The sequence below is a fragment of the Fringilla coelebs genome (assembly GCF_963513975.1).
Source record: "Fringilla coelebs genome assembly, chromosome: 13".
NCBI classification, from domain to species: domain Eukaryota; kingdom Metazoa; phylum Chordata; class Aves; order Passeriformes; family Fringillidae; genus Fringilla; species Fringilla coelebs.
Window position 1 is genome coordinate 9,649,097 of NC_140039.1, and position 24,311 is coordinate 9,673,407.

General features: G+C 35.8%; 1 protein-coding gene across 1 annotated transcript in view; it reads right to left on the reverse strand.

Annotated features, from left to right (window-relative positions):
* ERC2 (ELKS/RAB6-interacting/CAST family member 2) overlaps positions 1–24,311 on the reverse strand; it is a 402,854-nt gene that overhangs the window by 93,079 nt on the left and 285,464 nt on the right. Inside the window, exon 15 of the mRNA XM_084214527.1 lies at positions 23,613–23,744. Coding sequence (XP_084070653.1) covers positions 23,613–23,744 — 132 coding nt within the window. The remainder of the gene's footprint in view (positions 1–23,612; positions 23,745–24,311) is intronic.

Sequence of the window (24,311 nt, forward strand, 5' to 3'; positions counted from 1 at the left end):
GTAATGCAAACAATTTGGACCAACCACAGTGCAAGTCTTGCAACAAAGCCATTAACCAGTGCAGCTTTCATAGATCTGGGATTATTTTCTAGAATACCACATCCACGCTTGGTTTTTTAAATATTTGCATTTTTTTTTATTTTAGATTTATATATTGCATGTTGTTTTAGAATCTGGCAATGGATCTCTGTCCATTTAAAAAAAAATTCCATCATGGCATAAAAGAATGTAAGACTTTTTGGGCAATGGGATAAATACTTTAATTAGTGTTTGCAGGATCCTAGTAAAAATTATCTGTGTCATATGTGTACCTACATTTGATCTCACATAATAAAACTATGAAAAAAAAATACTGGGCTTCATAATTATCATAATTAGATGAGTGGTCTCTGAATGATGATATGTGGTAGATCCTGCTTGGTGAGACAGATATCCTGATTTTCTTTCACATAAAATATCTATACTACAATTAATTCTTAATACATTTTTTTCTTAAGATGATGTTACATCAGGCAATTCAATTGAGGCCACTTATTAGAAAGACTCATTGATGAGATTTTTATATCATACCTGGAGTAGAATACAGCAAAGGTATGTTATATTTAGATTGTATTCATTATTTATACTGCAAAGAGAGTCAAAATCATGACAATGAGAACAGCATAGCTGACATTCTCTCCAAAAGTTCTGGTGTGAAATCTTGTCCTCCAAAAGTCAGTGGGACAATGACAGAGTTTACTGACACCAATGTGCTGCTGTGTTGTAAATCCTCCAGGACAGTGGAAGTTTCATGTGCTACATTCTTCCTCTTCAACAAACATGTATTCAGCACTTCATAAATAAAATATGATGAAACCATGAGAAAATAAAGATTTCTAAACCCAGTATTATAGTTTCAAAAAAAAAAAAAAAATTGAAACACCCACTGTCATTACTTTTGAAGTAAAAAGAGTCTGTGGCTTTCAGATCTTCCAGCTGGTCAAGTCTGTTTCTGAGCAGCTTTTCTGTATAAAACCATGTACCACCACACCCTGCAGGGCTCTTGCACCATGCTCCAAATTCATGGTGCAGTTGACTATTAATGAATTTTTCTAAATATAGAAAGCATACACAAATGAAAAATGTGTAACCATTTCCATGTGCAAAGAACTTTTTTTTTCTGAAAATCAAAATGCAGTTTCATAAGATGCTTAGCAATTCTTCCTTTAGAAAAGTTCCTATTCTAAGACAATTTAGTTGCACTTACATGCATCAGATCACATAAAACCATGAAACTGAATGCACAAAGACAGCATTTGAAATATTTCTAACATCAGTTATTAACTGAAGTTGGCTTTATGGGTGCTAAGCAGATACTCAGCTTTGTCCCTCCACCCATTTAGGGGAGAATGTAGTTATGTGTTAATCACCTGCTGGGTGGTGGTGGGGAATCTGTCCTTTGATCAAAGGAGACATACTGGTTTTACTTTACATCCTGTCTCTCTCACTCTCAACTGGCCCATAGCTGGAGGGATTCATTTCAGGATTTTTCTTTATTCCAAGTATTCTGTTACTGGCTGCATACCACCACTCAAGGCATCAGGGCTAAAACCAAACACTCTTTGTGGTACACCCATATGACAGACTTCAAAATGGAAACAATATTGAAGTTAAACCTGTAAGATCAAGTTCGCTGAAACCCTGCAATGCACGAAGCTTTTGAACACTTCAGCATCAGATCAAAGTTTGACAGACTCAAGGAGAGAACCAGTACATTTAAACCTATCAATCCTCAAGGAAAAACAGAGCACATTGGTAAAAGTACAGCTGACAGTGCTCATTTGGTCTTGGTGCTAACAGCAGTCAAATACAGCCAGAGAGCTCATGGGTTTTTCTCTGTACTGTACCTTTTTTTCTGTAACTAAAGCAAGGTTTGCTCACTCAGCTCATTTAAAGTACATTTTTGGAGCTCCACTGCTTTTAGAGGGAAAGACAGGGTGTTTTTCTCTTAAAGAATTACTTCCAGATAAAACTTTTCAAACTTCCTTCAAGCAATAAGACTGTATCTGTGAAGGATTCACATACAAGTTCAGCAGTTTTCAGACTAAGAGCTCTCTTCCCCACAAAACCAAAAGAAAAGGTATGCTAAGGCACTGCAATTTTTGAACAAGTTCTCTTCACTTCTTCTAATTAAACATTAGAAACTGACTAAGTAAAAGAGATAAATTTAAAAAAAAAAAAGGAATTAGTACTCTGAGCTCTTTTCTCACTTGCAATCAGTTGCTGGCTTTTTTGGTTGACAGGTTCAATTCAAAGAACCACTTTTACTAGCAGATATTTTTGAGGATTATTCATTTTCCTAAAAATGAAGAATCATTCTAGTTCTAAATATGCTTCCACCTATTAATTACTCAATGGAAATAGATTATAAGCCTCAAGGTAAAGAGATTTGCAACACTGAAACCGAAAAATAGCTCAATTCAATTATAAACCAGTTAACAATACAACAGTTTCTTATTAAAGTTTCTGCCACTGACTTTGGAAATGAGGCAAATTGACAAATGGAGACTAAGATCTCTTAGAAGATGAGTTGTGTAATAGATGGATTAAAAGCTGAATGTGGCTTGGTAAAGAAATCTGGCAAAGAAAAGCAGCTAGCAAATTTCAAGCAGTTTCACAAGTTTTTCTTTTTAAATGTCCTATCATTCATTAATACATTACAAATGACTGCTGCAGGATCTACAGAAATTTCTCAACAATTTTGTCAATCTCAGACATAGCATGACTTTGGGAAGTTAAATATGGTAGAGAAGGATGTTTTCATTAAATCTAACTACAGCTGCAACATAGAGTAAAGCACACAAGAGAATTTAGAAAATTGGGAAAAACATTTCTTTCAGCAGTATAACACTGAAGGAAAGAAACCTACATCATTTTTTTGCCCTGCAATTAATATAAGTAAGGATATAATGCTCAATTACTTTAAAAAAAACCCAAAAAGGCAATCTTAGAGCACTTGCAAAAGGCTTGGGCACAGTTCAATCAGAATGCAGGGATCTGTTATTACTTACTCAGGTATAAATTCCTATTGGCCTGTAGGACCAAAGTCAGACCTAAAACCTCTAACTGCCATAATCAAAATCATCCTAGCTAACAGAATCCCTAAATCATTAAAAAACTTACCTCAGTGTTTGCATTCAACCCTCACCATATTCTTGGAGCTAAAATGAATCCTCATGAGAAGTTCACAAGCAGACCAGCTCAGCAGATGGAGGACACAACACAAAGAATGCAACTGTGCTGCCTCGATGGCTCCAGCAAACTCAGACTGAGGCCTCAGCCACGTTGGGAACAGTAGCCATTTATAAGCTTCCAGATTTGTTTGAGATTTATCACCTAATTTCAAGGCACTAGAACCATGTGTGACAAAATTAATCAAATTATTAATATAATTGGCTCAGAAAAAGCTTGTTGCAAGATCTATCAAAAGATCCCAACCAAAAAAATATTTAGAAGAAATTGTTTTCCTAAAATGTGACACAGATTTAGTCTCCAAAATTACAGTTCCATGGAAAATATCATTTATTACTGATCTCCATGCTTGCATCTGGTAGAAATATGTCTATCTGCAAAATGAACAAAGAGTTTCTGATTCTGATTAGTTAAACAAGAAAACTGCTCAGGATAAATTTCTATTAGTTTAATAATCTGATTACCTAAATTGGTGTTCTAGCCTTTGAAGATAAAGCGATTTCAGGAAAGGTCCTTTTGTTTTTAACTGATGGGTATAATTCTCTTCCAGACTAAGCTTTTCCACTTGAAGATGTTGGTGCCCCTGGCTGCTGTGCCCCAGCATCAGCTGGATGTTATCACTGCTCCTCTGCTCCCTTATCCCCACCAGGCAAGGACAGCCAGGCTGGCCTGATGAATGGGCACTCATCACCACTGATGCTAACCTGCCCCTGCTGCCTTGAAGTTGATAAGGGATTGATTCCTTCTGCTGATGGATGTGGGGGTTACAATTCCAGCAGCAAAAGTGGAGAATGGTGGGTTGCAAAAACATCCTCAGCTGGCACAGCTGAGGCTGGGCACAGAAATCCTCATCCATTCAGGTGTGCTGTGAGCCCAGATTCTCATCTCTCTCCCCTGGGAGACTATGACCTCTTCAAACCCTTCAGGAACACTGTTCAAGTGAGTAGCTTGCTCATTTTAGTACACAAGTTCTGGTTTAAAGTAAAACTAGTACATAAACTGTGCAGCTAGCTTGGTTGGCTTTGGTAGAACTCAGAGCCAAGCTGAAGAAGAGCTCATGGCCTGGCCAGCCAGATGTGCTGAAAGGCTCCCAGAGGGAACCAGTGAAATCATCACAGCTCTTCTGGAAAACAGATCTATACATATTTTCACTGGTTATTTGTCTGTAAAGCAGAGATCAAAAGAGGAACAAAACGAAACAGCAAGGTTCTGCCATTTCCGACATGCAGGGACATTCCATCGCCACTAGAAATGAGCAATTAGCCCAAGAGATTTTTTGAAAAAATAGGAACACTGATGCCAAAACAGATGACTAATTAGAGTGGGACAGTATAGTGAAATCAGAAATATTAACGAGCATTTCTTAGCTTTTTCTAACTCATTGCATTGGTATTTACTACTAGAGCAAAATGACACAAATAGCTTAATATTGTCAAAACAATCCCAAGAGGCAAATACTGAACATAATTAAATCACATGAACCAGTGTTTTTCTTATGTTTCTGTGGTTTTACTCTCTGTTGTAGAATTATTTATAAATTATCCTGCTTCAGCCACTGATTTGAGGCTCATTCTCAAGACAATCCCACCTGCCCAATGCCTTTACTCTGTCAGAAAAAGGACAGGAGTATGCAAGGATGCCAGCTGGAATAGCCAAACAATTCATTTGTTTCTTTGCACCCACACCACCCTCAGCTCAGCCTGAGCTCCAGCCAGCACTCCCTGAAGATGAGTTCCATTATGGAAGGTGTGTGACCTGAAAACCTGCTCCCATGTAGAACCAGTGCCAGAAGAGCAGAAAGCACAACAGAGAGTGTGGATGTGACTCCAAACTGGCTCCAGCCCTGTGGCTGGGGGGACTGGCTATCTCTGACAGCAGTCAGCACCTCTCAGAGCTTTGCCTTGAGAAAACCAAGAGACAAATGCAATGACAACTGGTATTTCATTGATGTTAAGTAGGTCAGCACAAGGAGGCTTTCTCACTTTTTTTTTCCTTATTTTTAAGGTGGCATTACAGTATTGTAACCAAGAGAATATTAAAAAAAGATATTAGAAGATTTTAATTAGGTATAAATTTTCCATCCTTTGATAATCCTTTCCATCCTTTGATTTTCTCTTTTATTTTTTCATAAACTTCCCAGAAGTTATATAAATCTTGTTTATTCAAAATTGGGGTTTTTTCATCTTTAGTGTTCAATTGTAAAATCTTACATTCAAAAGTTTATGTCATATGACCTTTGATTAGATCAGGAGGTACTTTTGCTTCCAAACAAACCAGAACCTTCCAACCAGAATGATCTGCAGGCAGTCCCACATTCACATACCCTAATACTCACTAACAACCCTTCGAAACTGTTTTCAAGACAAATAAAATAACAGTAATTTCACACATTCTCATGATAATTTGTAGATGTGAAATCCAACAATGCAATTCATCACTGAAATCATATCTTTAGGGCAGATTTTTGCTACTTTCTGACAGCTTCAGATTTTAAGCAACAGCTAGATGATTTTATTACTTGTGTGAAATCAGTAATTAACTATTCCATTTTACAGCAACTATAGCATTTCAAAACAAAGATGAAAGCTGTGAAAACACATCCAGCCTTTTCTCACTTTCTACAGTGTTTAAAACTGCTCTGGTATGTTATTTATTTTTACTATGGAAGATTATAAAAGAGCACGACTGATGATGATGGTAGGCCCTGTGATTGTTGACATCAGCCTGACTACATCAAAAGCTTCAAAGTTCAGTTCATCAGCTACATTTTCTCTTTTTTGTACACCTTCTGCACCTGCAGTGAGAAAGCTGAGGCCAAAGTTCAGGCAGAATGGCCTGACTCACACAGCTAAAATACAAGGAAGAGACAAAAAACTGTTGAATTTATAAAATTAATTTCTACAGCTACACATGAGGGTGATTTGGTGTTTCATAAATACAATGTTTAAGATTAGATAAATGAGCATCTAGTTCATACAAATAATTTTGAGAATACATTTGTGTATATGCACAGGTGCAATGAATACTATGTATATGTGTACTATGAATAGAACAATCAAAAGGAAGAAACTGCTCTGAGTAAAAACTGAACAGAACTAAAAGAAAATAATAGAAATTACAGGGCTTTCATTAACTCTAACAGGCCCAGGGTTACAACTTCCAGCCTTAACTCTCATGTCAAGTGATTGACATACTGCCAGTAAATAATCAGTAAAAAATAACCAAATACATACAGCTAAACAAATCCCTACTTTTAATGAAAACCCTCTGTCTTCAGCAGTGAACAATTAATACCTAAAAAATACTAGCAGTAGTATTGAAATCTTTAGGAATCAAAGAAAGGTAACTTCTTAACTAATATAAAATGTCCCAATAAAAATAAAAGCTATAAATGTCTTCCATTAAGAATCAAATTATTTTAACATGAATAAAGTCTTGTCACAAATCTGTCCCTGTTTTGGAAAACAAACATTACTTGGGAGGTTCCTCCTTTTGTTTAGAAAAAACTAAGTTACAGTAAAACAACAGTCCTGCCTAAAAATTCACAAATCCAAAATGCCCTTTGGCTCCAGTCAATGTAGCAACACCCATTTATCTAATTAAGCATAGAGCTGGTATTCACACACTCAATGAGAAAATTAAAATGAACTCTGCAAACCATCATGCTCTTCATTTTTCCCTTGCCTCTCATGCTATTGATGCTCATTTCAAAGCCAGCATGTTTTTTTTCCAAAACAAGCCAAACAAAAAGAAAAATAAATTATTTACAAAAGTTCTAACTTGAAATAATGAAAACAAAAAGCAGAACAATAGCTAATAGTTAATGCCTTGAAACACATCCTTATATAGCAACATGACCAACGATTGCACTGCTTTGTACTGCTAGTTTTAGCAGGCACATCTTGGAAGGGAACTGTTCACCACATCCCAGCAAAGACAAATCTAGGCACCACATTTGTTTTATAACAGCCTTCTCCTCCTCCTCCCTGAAGCATATGAAACACATCCAATAGTTTGAAGTGAGCAGTGAATGTTTGCCTGAGCAATATTCTTTCATCCACGCTGCAGAAAATTTCTGTTTCGAAGGAGTTTTTTACTGAATGGCACTGATGCCTTGTGAATGCCTACACAGTACCGACCAAGGCTAAATTTTAAATGTACAGACTTCATGGGCTGCTCCTAAAACCAAATTTGGCAGTCTAGCTGTATGATCCTATTTTCAAAAGCACCAGCCATCAGCTGCTGCCAGGCACGGGCTTCAGTCACTCTCTGTTTCACGTGTGAAGGGAACCCCGAGGATGTCACAGACAATAAATTTGTCCAAACATCCGATCCGCTTCACATCTGACACAGAACACAGTCTACAGTACTGTACAAACAAAATACTGTACAAACAGGTTTTGTGCTGAGCTCTCTCTCACACATGGACAGCTTGTGGCAAAGCCTGAACTGTTTTTCCAGCGTCTGCTGCACTTCAGTGGTTGGAACTGGAAAGGGAAAACAAGCACTTGTGTTCTACCTGCACCAAAAACATTTTCTGAGGGTCACATGGCTTCAGTTACCCATGACAGATTGCTATATAGGCTTAATTCTTAAAACTTATCATCACCTCATGATTTTCTTTTTTTTTTCCTCTGTAAGGGTGAGGAGAGGGGAAGAGATCCTGTTTCTAACAAGACTCGAGCACTGCAGCTACATTGGCTACTAAATGGGCTGGCCAGGGAGATTTCCCTGAACACTCTGCCAGATCTCTACAACCTTACAGCACTTTCTCATCCTGAAGTTTAAAGGGACTACACTTTCTTTTAAACTAACTATGTTTTAAACATAATTAGAGGCCCAGCCTGTGCTATCATTACTGAGGCAGAGTCCCACCTCATGGCATCCAGAAAAGCTTTGATTGCATAAATCAATCATAACCATTAGTCTTGGAACAAAACAAGATCAGAAGCTAAATGTTTTGATACATCAGGCACTTATGTTTTTTGATAGGGAAAAAATCCTCTTGAAGAAAAATCGACTACAATTCAAAAGCATAAAATCTATTTTACACAGCTCAAATAGATGCTAAATAAATATTCCTTTAGTCTCCTGTCAGCCAGCTTTCAAAATCATTGTATTCTTTATACACAGATTTTCTTAAAGCAAATCAAATATGGTTTTGAGTCTCTAAAAGGGCAAAAATATGCTTTGGTTCATAAACATGTTCCATGTTGCAATGGAAATGCAGTCACAGTTTAAATAATTTGAACTGTATAACTACAAATTAGTTATACAGTTAGTTGACTACAAATATACAAAGTACAAAATAGTAAGGTGAAGATTTGTTTTTAGAAATCCACATTCTTGCAGTTCGAATACTTTTAAAATTATTTTTTTTTATTCTATTTTCCTCTCCAACACAAAACAAATTCCTCATGTTCATTCTCATTGGGTCTCTTGTTTTCTTCACATTCACAGTTAGCTTTTGATAGATGTCTGCAGTAACCAAAAAAAATACGTAGAAGCTTTTCTAAATAAGATGGATATACACCCAATTAAATTTTATTAATGTTGTGTTTTAATATACATCCAGTTGACTGAGAGATTTGATTTCCCTCAGCCATACTACATGTTATGAAAATCAGCAGAGTGTGAGAGGCAGAATGGTAAAATGCCAAAGGCAATATAATGTGTGGAAGTTTTAATAAAACATTAATCTTTGCTTATGTGAGTAGTTTTTGCTCCTCTGAACAGGCCCATTGAAGTAAATAAAATTGTTCCTCCTGTAAGAAGGAGTGAGCAACATTTTCTACAAGCAATCCACCAAAGCCTGGCGTCTTCAGCAATGTTGAGACCACGGTGATTTTGAGCTACAAATTACCCACAGCTCCAAAGGCAAGCCCCAAACAAGTGGATATGCATCAACCAATACCTGACACACCATAATAATACAATTTACACATCATTTGAGAGATAAACAATTCAAGCTGCACTTTGTACTCTGGAATATCACAAGCAAATTATTGTATGGATGTCTTTCTATGATAATATTTCAGGCAAAGAGCATGTATTGCACAGAGATTATACTTCCCTTACTAAATATCTGCTCCTTGTTTTAAAATTTCACTAAAACATTTCAGCTGAAGAGGTACTCTCATGTTTTTCCATGCATATCATAAATTCTATTCTAGTAAAGCTGCATGCTTAATCTGTGGGAAAATTTCTTAAGTATCAAACTTTCATACAAATTCTGCAAAGATATTACAGTGCTCTTCCAGGGATTTTAGAGATGGTACAGCAAATTAATACTAGATTAAAGAACTTATCTACTGAAAAAAAGAAAATTGTCTAGACAGATACAAATACATGTCTTTTAAAGTTCTGTACCCACCTACACCTTTAGCCACAATAAGTTAGGAGAAAAACAAAACCACTAGACCATGAACCATTAGACACAGTTTCCCATTTTTCACTGCATATGAGAAAACATCCTTACAGCATTCACAAACACACAGCCCCATGCAGTGTAACAGAAAACACAGCAATTAGACTGCAACATGAAAAAGAGAGAAAAGAGAGTTTCTCACCCCTCAAAACAAAACTGGAACTTTGGTTTATAGGAACGGCTATGCCCATATACCCTCCTCATCATCCTGTGTGCCAGACATGAGGAGATGCACAGAGGTGGTGTTGGCATTGGAAGGAAAGAAAGAAAGAAAGGTTAGTTACTTTGGTGCACATGAAATACAATTTTCTTGGCTTTTAACAACATGATTTTTTTCTAATGAAAGCCAGTGAACACTCATGAACAAGCTTGTGTTGCGTACGCAAGAATCTGCATCTATAGCAACCAAAAAACAACAACAGTGATGTAAAATTTTTTTCTCCCCATTAAAACAGTGTGTAGGAAGATGATTATAAGATTAAACATGAAAAGATTATCTGTTTTTTAAATGCACGCAATTCAAACCAAAATTGAGAGCAATGAAAAGCTCAAAACTTTAAGTAAGCAAAAAAAAAAATCAAATTGTCTTACATTTTCTTAAAAGATACAAAACTGCTGAATAACCAAAACCTTTTTCATTAGCAAAGTAAAAGTGCACTTTTCCAAAATGCTTTCAACTAAATTTATCTATTCAACACATGTTAAACACTGCACATTTTTGGACACTATTAAATAGTCCTTCCCCTTTTTTCCAGTTTTGAGCCATTAGGTTTATTCATTTTGAGTTTTAGGGATAAATAACATTAATGACAAATACAAAAATTCATAACAATTTCTTGAATTTGTTTTTAAAGGGGATTAATTCATGGTAGACAAGTTGAAAGCAGAAAGTCTTTCTTCAGAATTATTATAAACTTGAATTCAATAATAAAATAAATTTTAATAAAATCTAAAAAAAAAAAGCCATGAACTAAACCAGGAGATTGAAATGTTCTTCCCCAGATACACTAGGATGGCAATTTTACAATGACTCTGTCTATACACACAGAGATATGCATGTGCACAGCTATCTCTATATACAGTTCTACTGTGCCCAATGATGTGATACTCAGCTGCTAGAACTTAGAGGTGCACAACTCAATGTTTTTAATTTAACTCAGGACTTCAAAATCAAATAAAATCATATCATTTTACTATCCTTAAAATTTACCCATTAATATTTTAGAAATATAAAAAAACCCCATTCAATAATTTTGAAAACCTTGAAAGTTAGCTGGTGTAACATATTGCTGGAACTTAATTAAATCTAAAAATTTAATAAAATGAATGGTAATTAATTATGATTGAAATGGACAGGAATTTTAGCCTGAAAGTATACACTGCCAGTATCACTACTGTTCCTAACCCATTCTTGGAATAAAAAAGAGCTCCCAGATGTCAACTGTTATTAAAAACCAGATGTTAAGATAGATGTCTTGCATGTTGCTGAATTAAGAAATCTGACAGTCCACTATAAACTTAGCTATCATTTAACACAGAAGAAATGTGGGTAAATCTTTCACAGTTAACTTGGAACACATCTGCGTTCTAAGGTCTGCACAAATATACCACAAAGCAAAGGCAGAGTAAGGCCTGAATATCCTTATTTATTTTTGAAACAAAGGCACAGGTTCTGCAAAACTTCCAAAGAGCTGGGTTTGCCTCACTGAAAACACAAGTTATTCCTCTGAATTCTGCAGGAGCCACTCCTGCTCAGGCCCACAAATGCTAATTGAACTGACTTTCAAGTTGACAAGAATTTTTGCCAGAGTAAAGGTTGAAGAAAGAATGAAGGATTTCTTTTCCACTGAGTAGTTTGATCCTATTTCACTAACATAATGCATTAGGTTAATCTTTGTTGATATCCTTAAAAACAGCAAGAAATCAACAAAATGGAGAATACAACAGGTTTCCAAGTGACTCCCTTAACTACACATAGCTGGTTTGCTGTTCAGAGTATTGCAATTCTTCAAACAGGCAGACATTCATTTATTTGTGCCATCTCCTTTTGGCAGAATTCTAGAAGAGTTGAAAAATCAGATATTGTCAAATATTTGTAAAGATTTTAATGGGAAATTAAAGACAAATACAGTTTGACACTGATCCTGATATACAAAAAGCAATAAATTAAAAGCTGGAGCTCAGTTAATGTCAATCAACATGGCTTTATTGTGTACCAGTCCTGTCAAAATAACTTTCTATCTTTTCCAATTACAGAGAGACTCTTTTTTATAAGGTAAGTGCTTTGAAATAATATGCTGAGATTTCTGTAAGGCCACTGATTATGTGCCACATGACACAGTGTCAGAACATTTAGCTCTGTACTGAATGAACGTTTGCTGGAGAAGGAAGGGAACCTATAGATATCTTTCTCATCCCAAACTTGTTCCATATTCCCATGATCTGAAAGAAAAGCCTGACAGTCTTCTTGGAAAAATGAACAGATGTGGAATTATCTGAATAAATGTTATCAGACACAGGCACATATGCCTGAAATCATAAATACACTATCATAATTGGACAACTATCATAATTAGAGGTAAGGGAACTGCTTCTGAAATCAAGGACATCAAAAAAGTCTTTACAGGTCATGGCTGAAATGAACACATGGTACAAGGTTGGATTTACCAAGACAAATACAGGCAGAGAAAGAAAACTCAGAACTTTTCCTGCATCTCTGGACAGTAGCATAAGATCATTAAGAGAATTTCACATCTGGTCCTCATGTCACACTCTCATGAATATTTGAAAGACTGTAAACAGATCAGGAAACAGCTAGAAAATTATTGAAAAATAAACTTGGCAGCGAGAAACAAGAGACTCAATCTAAACGATCCCTCAGAAAACATTAAAAGATTTTCTCATCATTATTAAGTAACAGAGAAAAGGAGACAGATCTTTTCCCTAGTAAAAAACATCTAGATAGAGATTTTGGGGATGCAGTTACACTGCAAATAAAGGACATATTTTTCAGCAATTTATCATTTCTGGATGATTTGAAGACTTCATATCAAGTCTTAGACACTTTCTAAAATATATGGTTAATTACATTCAAACTGTTTTTTAAAGTACAGATTTGATAAAGAAATTGAGTAGTCCACATTATGATCACAGTCCACTTAACCTTCAACAGCTACAGTTAATAAAAATCCTCTTCCATCATTTTGTCCTCACATCTGTTTCAATGAAAATGTGTGCCATGATCCATCTTACCCTGTATATAAAAATTTATTACATGTTTTCCAATTTTTTGATTAGCAATTTCATAAAATTAAGCACAGTGTTCTGTTTTGACATAAAATTGAATAAAAATAATTTTAAAAACCAAAAAAACCCAAATAACATCACTGTATTTTAAATTTTTAATACTCAGAACAACCTCAAAACCAGTCTCAACTGGTGTAAATCCTAACTTACAGCTACAAATTTTTTCCTGTGGATAGGAACAAGTAGGCAAAAGCACTGAATAAAAAGCACATAAGAATCAGGACTGTAATTTTGAAGGTTCCATGAATAAAGTATTGTACCAAGAAGGTAAGGTTTGGTGCCTCAGTGCAAACAGATAATGGAGGGAATACAGAATTCTTCACTGAAGTTCCGAGACAAATAAAATTCACTACTTTTTTCTGCATTCTTGACACACAGTGAAGCAAAATAAAAGCTGCAGTTATGCCTTATCATTTATTAATATTGGAACACAGGATTCCAGAAGGAAGCTTAGTTTTTCATATCAGTGTGTGTATCCTACAAAATCATTAATCTATGGCTCTTTCAAACAATAAACTGCAATCAAGCAATTTTTCATTAATGTTTGTGTACATTAACTGCTTTTTAAACTTGGATCTTTCATTGGTTTATAAGGTCAAGAATAGCAATTCAATAACAAAAACTGCAAAGCAAAATCTCAGTTACTGACAAGCAAAACAGGAAAACACCCAAAATTTGAGAGATACCATTTGACTTGAGAAATTAGCATACACACTTGTCATAAAGTTGTTAACAATTCTGAGTGTTTAAAATATTGATTGCCTTGTATTTTTAGGAAAGACATCCCAGTATCTAATTTGGACCTGTATTTATAGTAAAGTGGAATAATCTCAAATACTATTAAGGCTTTTTACAAATAATTGATTTTATTTCATACCTTTTTTTTTTTTTAAATTTGTGCCGCTATTTAGTATAATTGCCTACTTTCTTAAAAACAAGTATCTGCTATCATTAAATGTGATTTACTGCTCTAATCCAATTGCCACAAAACCTCAAATATGGCTTCAAAGTATCAAAATGAGGAAGTTAAACAGTGCTTGGAAAACATTACACCCAGATGTAGAAATGTACAGAGACTGTTTCTGTTTTGCTACTGGAGTATATCTCAATGCAAGCTTTCTCAATGCAGGCAGATTTCTTAGCCATCAGCTCTCTAAGGCTCATCAGTCAGCAGTAAATTTGAGACAGTGGCCTTCAGGGAACAGGGGCTGCCTCACACAGCAGGTTAGAAACAAAGGAGAACTCTAATCATGGTCTACACAATTAGGTCTAGCTACAAAATTTTAATAATCAGATGCCAGAAATTGTCAGCCCAGTCATTGCCATTCTGCATGTAGCATATTCCTGATCACTGGTGAACACTGAGTAGCTGCAGGAGATAATAAATATTTGTGTTCCAACAGCAATAGTGAAACTCTCAGCCACTACAGTGGTCCTGAGAGTAGCCTCTGTACAAAACACCTGTCTTGGGGGGTATTTGGAATTAATCTTGCCCAACACTGTTCCCTTTAGCAATTTCACAGTGTTGGAGGACCTCCTGGAATGTATCTTTCATTTAAGTTGAATCAAAAAGGACTTGGGGTGCCCAATCCAACACCACATCTGGATATGAACCATATGCAAGAAGTGGGAATTACCAGGAGGATTTGATGCAAATTTGCATTCTTGATGAGAACTAAAACCCTAATGCAGGTGCACTCAAAGACTTCAAAAGACTGCATTACTATGAAAATATGTGTTAGAGCACAATCTCCTGCACTCCTGTGGCATGCAAGTATCTTTATAAATCTGTTCTTTAAAAAAAAAAAAGTCCTGATCTCCTTCTAGCTTTTGCAATACAGGCAACATTAATAACTTGATGAGTTAAGCTTTTCTGGCTCTCTTCCCACAATAGAAGACCCTTCCTGACAAAGCTCATCACATTTCCCTTTCATGTCCTGCATGCTAAGAATTAATGTCTTAACTTGGGTTAAATAAATCTAGCAATAACCTGCTCATCTCTGCAACTAACTTTCTGATGACTGATTTACACTGCTCTCCTTATTATCTACAGCCTCTAATGGGTCATTAAACGTGTAACTGCTGGCTCTGAACTGTGAAATTGTCCTACTTACAGCAAATACTTACATTTACAAATATTAATTTCCCCTTTTTACAAAGAAATCTACCTGCTATACAATGACATTTCTTTCAAGTCAAGAACTTAGTCTAAAAATCAGAATCTTTCAGAGCTTAGAGAGACTTTTATCTGCTGCTCAGTTTTTGGGAGCAAACACAGCTGAGGACTAATCACATGAACTCTCCATGCACAGAACAATTGACTACAGAAGAGTTTTGTGCGTGAATGATTTGAAGAACTAAGCCTGTAGCTAAAAAGTGGAAAGACTTACAGTGGATTCATTTAAGTGTTTGGGGCATAGAGCTTTAAAAGGTCTTTATTTTATGTTTCATTTGTATATTCAAAAAGATGAATAAATCTTAAAAATTGCTTCAGCAATATGTATTTGTGTCAGAGGTCTATTTTCAGAGTTATCCATAACAGAAGGGGTCACAAGTGACCATGCATCACCCAGTTATGAAAATGGCCTTAAATCCCATCTCACCATTTGTTCTATTTGTATATAGTTGGGTTAAAATCAATCACAAATACAGCCATGGGCGAAAGTGAAATGTGTTTCTGACCATTTACTTTCCAGCACCCAGACCAGTGTTCACACGAATAAGATGTTTCAGCAGATACTCATGCATTCTAAAGTTTTATCACTAGATGAAGCGGAAACTCAATGCTTCTTATAAGAAGTGGTCCGTGAAATCAGATTTGCAATGCAAAAATTTATGGTCCCCTTTGTAGTGAAAGCCTGTGACATGTTATCTCACTTAAGTAACCAGTGCCAGATATGCAACTTTTGTTATCAAGTTACTGTCTCCCAGAAATGCATTTTTGGCTCTCTCAGTTGGTCTAAAGACCTATTTTAGACTATGATGGTGGCAGATAATTTTTCTGCTAAGAAATGTAAGATAAATGTAAACCTCTATATAAGTGTTGTATATTATAACACACACATTCAGGGGAAATGAAGGGGAGAGATTTCTATAGCTAAACATGATCTCAAAAAATTCTTCCATATGTGGAAAAGACTGGAAAGCTAACATATAAATATAGATATATATAAATATACACACTGCTCAGTGTGTATACATTTATATCACATTCATTAAACCTCAAAATATAAAATAAATTAATTTCTGTAAGCAAAGGAGAGGTATAAATTTCCAATGTGCAAAATCCATCTCCTGAAGTATCAAAGACAGCAAAACCTATTTCCTAGTTCTTGTTTTTAATAAAACTCCAGTTTAGATGGTCTTTTTGTAAATTAAAAATTTATTATCATTAAAAGATGTATAAAAAGCAGCCTGGCTACAGTATAATTGCAATTAAGTGGCAGGAATAACAAAAGCATTTATAAATATTCCAAATTCCCATTGGCGTTTACTTTCAAGTGAGAAATCTTGAGTAGCTCACAACGTTTTTAACAGCAAAATGGCAGCAAATCAAAATCAAAAACCAGAGCATTCCTGAAAGAAAAATTCAGATTCAGAGATACTCTTCCAAATCTCAAGGCTCTTTCTTTTCTTCCATCACAAGTACAATGTAACTCACAATGACCTTTAGGTTTGAAGCCAAACCTCAAAATGTGGGCAAGCCTCTGTGGAAAGCAATTTAAGTTTTCTTCTTAGGACAAAGGAGACAGAAATACCTAGATAGATGTCAGGCAAAATTTTCTATATCTACTGAAATAAGTGCATGATAACACTGACAGAGTTTTGGGAAATGCTTAGACAGAAGTTATTTCCTCATTAGAAGAGAACTATTTGCCATTCAGTAGCTGCTAATAATAAACAATATAGCTATGAAAACTGCATACAACTTAATTGGAAAATTGGTGTTTTAAAGGCGACCATGATACAAATAGGATTTTACTGCATTCAGTTCAACAAGTCTGAACAATGTGTGATATGAATCACAAGTTCTTTGTTCCAGAAGAATAATATGTGCAGCAAAGATGAAAAATTGGATGAAAGATTAAAAATTTGAAAGCATTTATCTGACTAATTTGCACTGCACTTCTGAGCTCTCAAAACACTAATTCAGCACAATACTAGTTATTTACAGTGGATATGTCTGAGATTGTTTATACTGAATGTACTGACAAGCAAACCTTGCCCTGCCCAAATTCCTAAATTAAATAAATCCATGTGACTCCGATGAGCTTAGTGCAGGCTCAGCTCAGTGCTAATGCAATTGCGTGCTGCCCTGCAGCTTGAGGCACCAGCAGAACAAGTTCACATCCATTTGGGGAACAGACAAGAGCAAGCTCACACCTGCCTAAAAACAATGTGTAAACATACAGGATAAAGAAACACACAGAATATTAAACAAAATCTGGGTCAGGGAGGAAGGCAGTAATTCCAACTTCGTGCATTAGGCAGCTATATCATACCACTCCTTTTATGTAGGACAATGTCATTGGTTTTTTCCTTCTTTTCTCTTTTCTTCTTTTTTCCCTGAACAACTAAAAGACAAAGTTTCAATGATGCAGGAAACTCCCAAACAAGATATTTCCTTTTCCCAGGTACTAAACTTCTGCTCTGACTGAAATTTTTACTCGCAGTCTAAAGAAATTTGAAGAATTTTATTCTTTACAAAAAACCATGGTTATTTTCATTAGTTAAAATAGCTAAAACACTCTATTTTGTTTTGTGTTTTTATGGCTGTTAGGTTTTGTTGTTTGGTTTTGTTTTGGTTTTTTTTAAGGAAAAATCTCAGTTTCGATATCCCTGAGGCCTGTTCAGGAGTTTGAGGTTGGCAATTTTCCAGGGGGGCCACAGAATACAAGGCATTATGCTAACGACCAGGACTGCCAAAATACACAAAGTAGCATGCTCTCCCTTCCCCTAAAATTACATATGGATCAATACAGTGATTTGTAGATCAGGATCCAGACACTAAAATAATAATCGTTGTTTGACTGTCCTGTGGTTCTGATTTCCAAGTCATCCACCTCAAACAAAATCCCATCTGACCTGTTCAGAGTTTTTCACATATCGTCTTTCAGCAACTCCAAGGATATTTAGCAGTTCCAGCTGATGAATAAAGACCTGTTGCCAAGACCAGTCACCACTTTACAAATCAATAAACACTTTTTTTTCAGAGCACATGGTCTTCTTCAAAAAGTTAGTTTTTAGTGGCATACACCTACTTGGCGACAGTAAGTTTGTTGTCAAGTTTCACACATCGCTGCGTGTGATTTCTTTTCTCAAATGCTGGAGTTTACCAGCACACTTTTAAAAAGCCTGTTTAAAATGAGGCATATTTAATAGCAAGACAGCTACAGACTCATTCTGGAACAGTTGGCCTTGTGACTGGAGGAAGGGAAGCTCCAGAGATGCACCCTGCCCCATCTCTGTCCTGATAAGGAGGACTTTTCCTTTCAATAGGAGGATAGTTCAGAAACCTTGAACTGCCTTTTAGGCCTCCTTGCTGAGACCTCAGAGGAACAGAAAACTTGTTGGTGAGCTTGTAACAAATTACTTGCAAACACTAAATCTTGTAGAAGAGCCATCAAAAATGTTTTAAGTAGGAAAAAAAATCTCTGTGTAGTCAGACAGGATTAAAAGATGTAAAAGGACATCTTTTTACATGCTTAGGCACCGTGTGACATTCCATCCTCAATTATAGCTTCTAAGAATAGGGCCAATTTTTTGGAAAGCATCCAGTTCCTAAAGCACACCCTATGATATTCACATTTTTCTAAAAATCTGATTATTTTCTATGAGCACATAATCTCTCATAAAAGAAAATCAAAATATATTTGTAGCCCTGGTGACCACAGAGTAAAGCATTCAGCTTTGAATCCACTACAGCTCAGGTATTCAGGAAACTCTTAGGAGATTAAGACCACTGTACATTTTATTTCTTTAAAAATCTCCAGTACTATGGGAAGTAAGAAGATTTGATAGTTGTTATAATCAGGATTGGCAATAAAATCTAAACTATGAAAATTATTCAGATATTATACCTCCAGTCTTGCACTGGGTTAATTCATAGTCAAGTTCTTCCCTATGACCTCTCAAATACCCTGATTTCCTATTAAGAATGCCATCAAACTAATTTAATCTGATGCATACTCATGTCAGATTACCTACACTTCTTTTTTCCTGTAAAAATGACATTTTTAATTTCATAATCAACTACAGTTTTTTACTAAGTAGTCCATAAGCAGAATCTTGAACTTAGAACCTTCAACCACATCTTCATGCTCTCATGAAGTCAAAGAAGTCCTGGTTGATAACCAAAGATTGCTATTCATAATGTGGAGACTATCCTGGAGTTAGAGATGGGTCATACAAGTCTAGGACTGTAAGGACTTTGAGCCAGGAATGAAAAATGCCCCCAGAAATGAACAGTGAGAGGATATGGGTGACTAGAGCATCAAACTCAGAACAGGAAACAGAGCGGGAGGCTCTGAGAGGCTCCTGAGATTAGAAAACCAAAGGGAACAGTGGTCACAAATTGTTGAGGCCAAAACAAAAATGTTTTAAGGAAAAAGGATTTAGAGGTGAGAATACTAGAGGCAGGGAGCTGGACAGGTGGGTTTGGGGAAAAGTCTGTGCTGTGGGGCAAGATAGCTGCTAAATCTGGAAGTTCCAATTTATTTAGCCATGGTGCTTTTTTGTTCCAGATAACTCCTGGATGCATCAATCCAGATTAGATTACTGTAATGCATTCTGCAAGGGGCTACATACTACAACTCCTTGGAAACTGAAGCTAGAGCAAAATGCTTATTCAGCTCAATTTCATTCTAGGAGTATTACACCCGCACTTCAGGATACACACTGACTGCCAAAATGTTTCCAGGTGGAAATTAAGAAAGATTGCCAACTCTCAAGCCAAAACTGAAGAGAATAAATTTAAGTTTTTGTGCAAAGCTGCAAAATTATCTTTTTTTCCTGTTTTTTTAAAGACTAGTAAAAAATTGTTAATACATGTTACTGACATGGCAGCACTCAACCCCCTGAAATTTATTTATGCCAAATAAAAATCAGAGGTACCAAAATAACCAGAAATCACATCATGACCAATTGTAAAAAGACCATGATGAGAGTTAGAGTCTTCCTACTCTTTATGAAATTTCCTTAAAACTTGACCAGAGTTAGGTCCAGACAAGGATGGCAAAAAAATGTCACCCAACTATGCCTCTACCTAGAGAGCAAAATAAAGAGGGAATAAAGGCTAAAAGTGTCTGAAAATTTGTCTTTGTTCTCCAGCAGCAGCCAGAAGACCTAAACACATCCATTGTATCTAAAAAAAGGTGTTCAACTAGTTCCTTCAAGAGAAGTCAGAGATCCTGTTCTTCACTAAGCCTAGAGTCATTCTGCCACATGCTGCCCATGGCTGGATAGGAAAACAGGTAAGAGTTGTAACAAAACCATAATCATTGAAAAAATGTCAATACCTGAAGAGGAAAGCTTCTCATAAATATTATGCCTATTTCAAACAGGATGTGCATCTTCCAAGGTCTTCCAAGAACCTCTGGTACACTTTTGTCTTTACAAAGGATACAGAAATGTCTTATTTTTTGTTGCAAAAATGTACTCCAGTGCCCATGTACATACTTTACAGACATATAATAGCATGTGTTTCTCTATATAAATGTGGCATGTGGATTAGAAAATCCAGAATTATCTACAGAAATGAAGAATGTTTCAAATTAACACTGTTCAACTGTCTCTGCCTCCCAAGAAGTTGGGAGAAAATCCTCAAAATCCCTCCCTAGCATTCATCAAATTAAACAGCATTTATGCCACAACATGCATGACTTCTTCATCTCCTTAAAAAAACTAAAAATTTCCTCTGATGATTTGCAGGCTTATTATTTTTCCCAGCTTATTCTGTGACTTTAAACCATATGTTGGGTTATAGACACCTACCTAGAATCTGTGTGTAAGGTTGAATGGGAAATGCAGGTTTCTATGGCACACAGCAATCAAATTGCTGCTCAAATGAATGCTGTAAAGAGGGGTAAATAACAACATAAAAAGTAAAGAAAAAAGTAAAATCCATGATTGAAAAATGTAAGATAAAGCAATGTCTAGAGTTCACTCATTATTACCCTTGACTATGCTGTTCTCAAAGATTATTTCAGCAAGGATTTTTCTATGAATCTCCTGTTTGCTTTCTTAACAAGTAAACATATGCTGGGCTAATCCATTGTTCACAGTCTGTGGAAATTTTGGGATGACAGCACTTCAGGAGAACACCTATTCTGAGTCCAACACAAGCTGAAATAAAGCTCTATTCATCTAACCTGTTCTTAGAAACCTCCAAGAAAGGACCTTCCATTACATGTATATGAAAGAATGTCCACATTTTGTTTCCACTTACAGATTCATTAGACTTATAGTGAAAAAGTCTTCTTTTTAGAAACTAACCTAGTTATTCCTGGCAAAATTAAATTTACTGCTCCTAGCCTTTCTCCATTGGGCACTGGAATACAATTGATCATCGTCTTTTTTACAACAACATTTTATGTATCAGAAGACTTATGTCTCCCCTTTGGTACTTTCTAGACTAAACAAACCATGTTCTTTAAGCCTTCCCCACAGGTCATGTTCTCTAAAACTTCTATCATTCTTACTGCTCTCCTTTTGTCCCTTTCTACTTTGTCTATGTTTCCTAAAGCATGGAGATCAAAACTGTAAACAGCTTTTCAGATGAGCTCTCATCAGTGTTCCAAGGAACAGAATAATTGCTTCCTGCTTCTTCTTCAGTATTATATCTAGCCTAGAATTAGATCCAACTTCATTGCAATGGAATTCCACTGTGCAATTTTAGATTCCTTTTCCCATGCTATTACCTCAATAGCATATGTGACTTCTCCCCTGTAAGAGGACTTGCCTTTACCAAATTTCAAATTTCTTATTCTAGACTCTCTCCAGTTTATCAAGACTGGAGCAGCTTTTTGAGCAGTTTGACTGCACCTGCATACTTGGAGCTTCTTACACCTCTATCCATGACCAACAATATTAATGGCATCCCTATTTTACCACTGAAATACTCAACAGAATCAGATAAAGGACAGACCTCTTTGGAACCCTGCTGTAACTGGCCCTCCTGCCTGAAAATGAGCAATGGAAAATTTGTCTTTTTGTCTATTGTCATGGCAATCTCATAATTATTTAAATTTAAAAATACATTTTTAATTAAAGCCTTTATTATTGCAATTCATTTTACACTAGTTATTAATTACATTTCAAAAATTATGTATTTATTTGCATATTAAAAATATCTGGTGGGACAGGGTTAAACACCTGGTGAATTAAAGGGTACCACTTTCTGCTTTAACCACAAAACCAGTTACCCTATCAAAGGAAATTAGATTTGCTTGACATAATTTTCCTTGGCAAATTCAAGCAGACTAAATATAGGATGGATATGCTAGACCTGCATTCTTTTTTAGAGAGTGGCCCAAAACTGTCACCTAGGAAAAAAGCTGAGTACAAGTGCTAATAAATACTAGTAAATTAGCTAAGATTTTATATGCTCTGTCTTTAATCCTGCACCTATTTCCACTACTCATATAACATCTCAATGTTCTTGAATATGTTTTGATACTGATTTTCATTATGCTTCTTATACATTCTCTTCCCTGAATAAGCTGTTACCATGCATTGAAAAGCACTTGACTAAATGTTAGCCCTCTTATATTGTCTTGTGCCTCAAATTTCTTTCACAGGTTCAGGTTTCTTAAACTAGTTGAAAACAGTGTCTGGGTTTCAGTAACACTGTGGTGATTATTACCTGTTTTTTCACATCTCTTGCCTTCATTTTGGCTTTTTTTTCCCTTCCGTTCCTTGCATAAAGCCAAAACTTTTTTTATTTTACAGATATTTCCATACAATTTTTCCTTCTTTTATAAACTCAGCCAACTTATCTCTGTTAATCAGAAACAGAACCAAACCAAGACAGCAAGTCCTTAAGTCCCTTCTCCTCCTTCTGACAGAAAAAGTTCTTCTTAACATGTTCCAAGAATGCAAAGGATTATGTATTATGTTGTTCAGGTGTATGGTTTGGGGTTTTTTAATTTGTGTTAGTAGCCAAGAAATTGTGTTTTCTCATTCTTACCTGCTCCTGATTCTAACACAATTCCATTGGTCATCGTGTAAAAAAAGTGTGATTTGCCTCTTAGCCTCCTACTCCCAATTAAGTAGTCTATCATACATCCCCATTATATTTTCTTCCCTGTTTTTTCCCTTTTATTTCTACCCAGACACTATGAACTTATAACCTAGTTTAGTATCAAAAAATGATTTTTCATATAAAAGCAATGTTAAATTTTTCCTCAGGCTCCTTCATCTGAAAATGAGTTACTTGTTTCTACAGACTGTTTTTCTACTCCAGAAAAATAAGGTACCAGACCAAAAGCCAAAATTTTAAACTATTTCAGGACAGAAATAAATACCAGAGCTATTAGCTTCAGTTCAAAGAATTCAGCGTTGCTTATTAGTTCTTTGGAAAATTTATTTTATTCTGAAATAGCAAAACAACAAAGTTATAAAACTGAGGGTGAAGAAAGAGGTGACCAACCTGATCTGGAGAGGGTCTGTGGTTGTGTTGTGTCCTCCCAGGAGACCGATGGTGGTGGTGGTGGTGATGGTGGTGGTAGTGGTGATGGTCATCATCATAGTTATCTGCCATCAGCTTCATTCTGTTTTGTGTCTGTTTAAGATGTAAAGCAAGACAATTTTATTACATGTTGGAATGGATTATTCCGACAGTGTTTTAGGACTCTCTTGGCTCTGGGGCTTTTTGGGGAGTTTTTTTGAGCTAAAGGATCTAAGAATAGAAATCCAGACTGCTGGCTCACAAAGAAAAGGAAAGAGAAATAGAGAAAACAAGTATGTGAACACATCCTCTGTTTCAGTTTTCACATCCATAGAATGACATGAAGAAGTCTGAAAAGCAAATGATGACAGATGATGTGTTTGAAGGGCAAAAGACATTCAGCTTTTCTAAATATATTATTTTAGAGCTGTTTCCCATTTTTCCAGTCTAACATTATGTCTTAGCAATCGACTTCTTAAATCTCACTGAAAGGAATATGAAGTGTACTTCAAACATTTACAGTTGGCTACCAAGGCATGTCAGCAACAACCATGAATAGCTGTTCTAAAAGTTTTATTTGGGGTAATTTATTTTAATTGTACACAAGGATCACCCTGCTAAACAATAACGAAAATGAATCTGAAAACTAAGTGATAGAGACACAGGCACTTAGAGAAATAA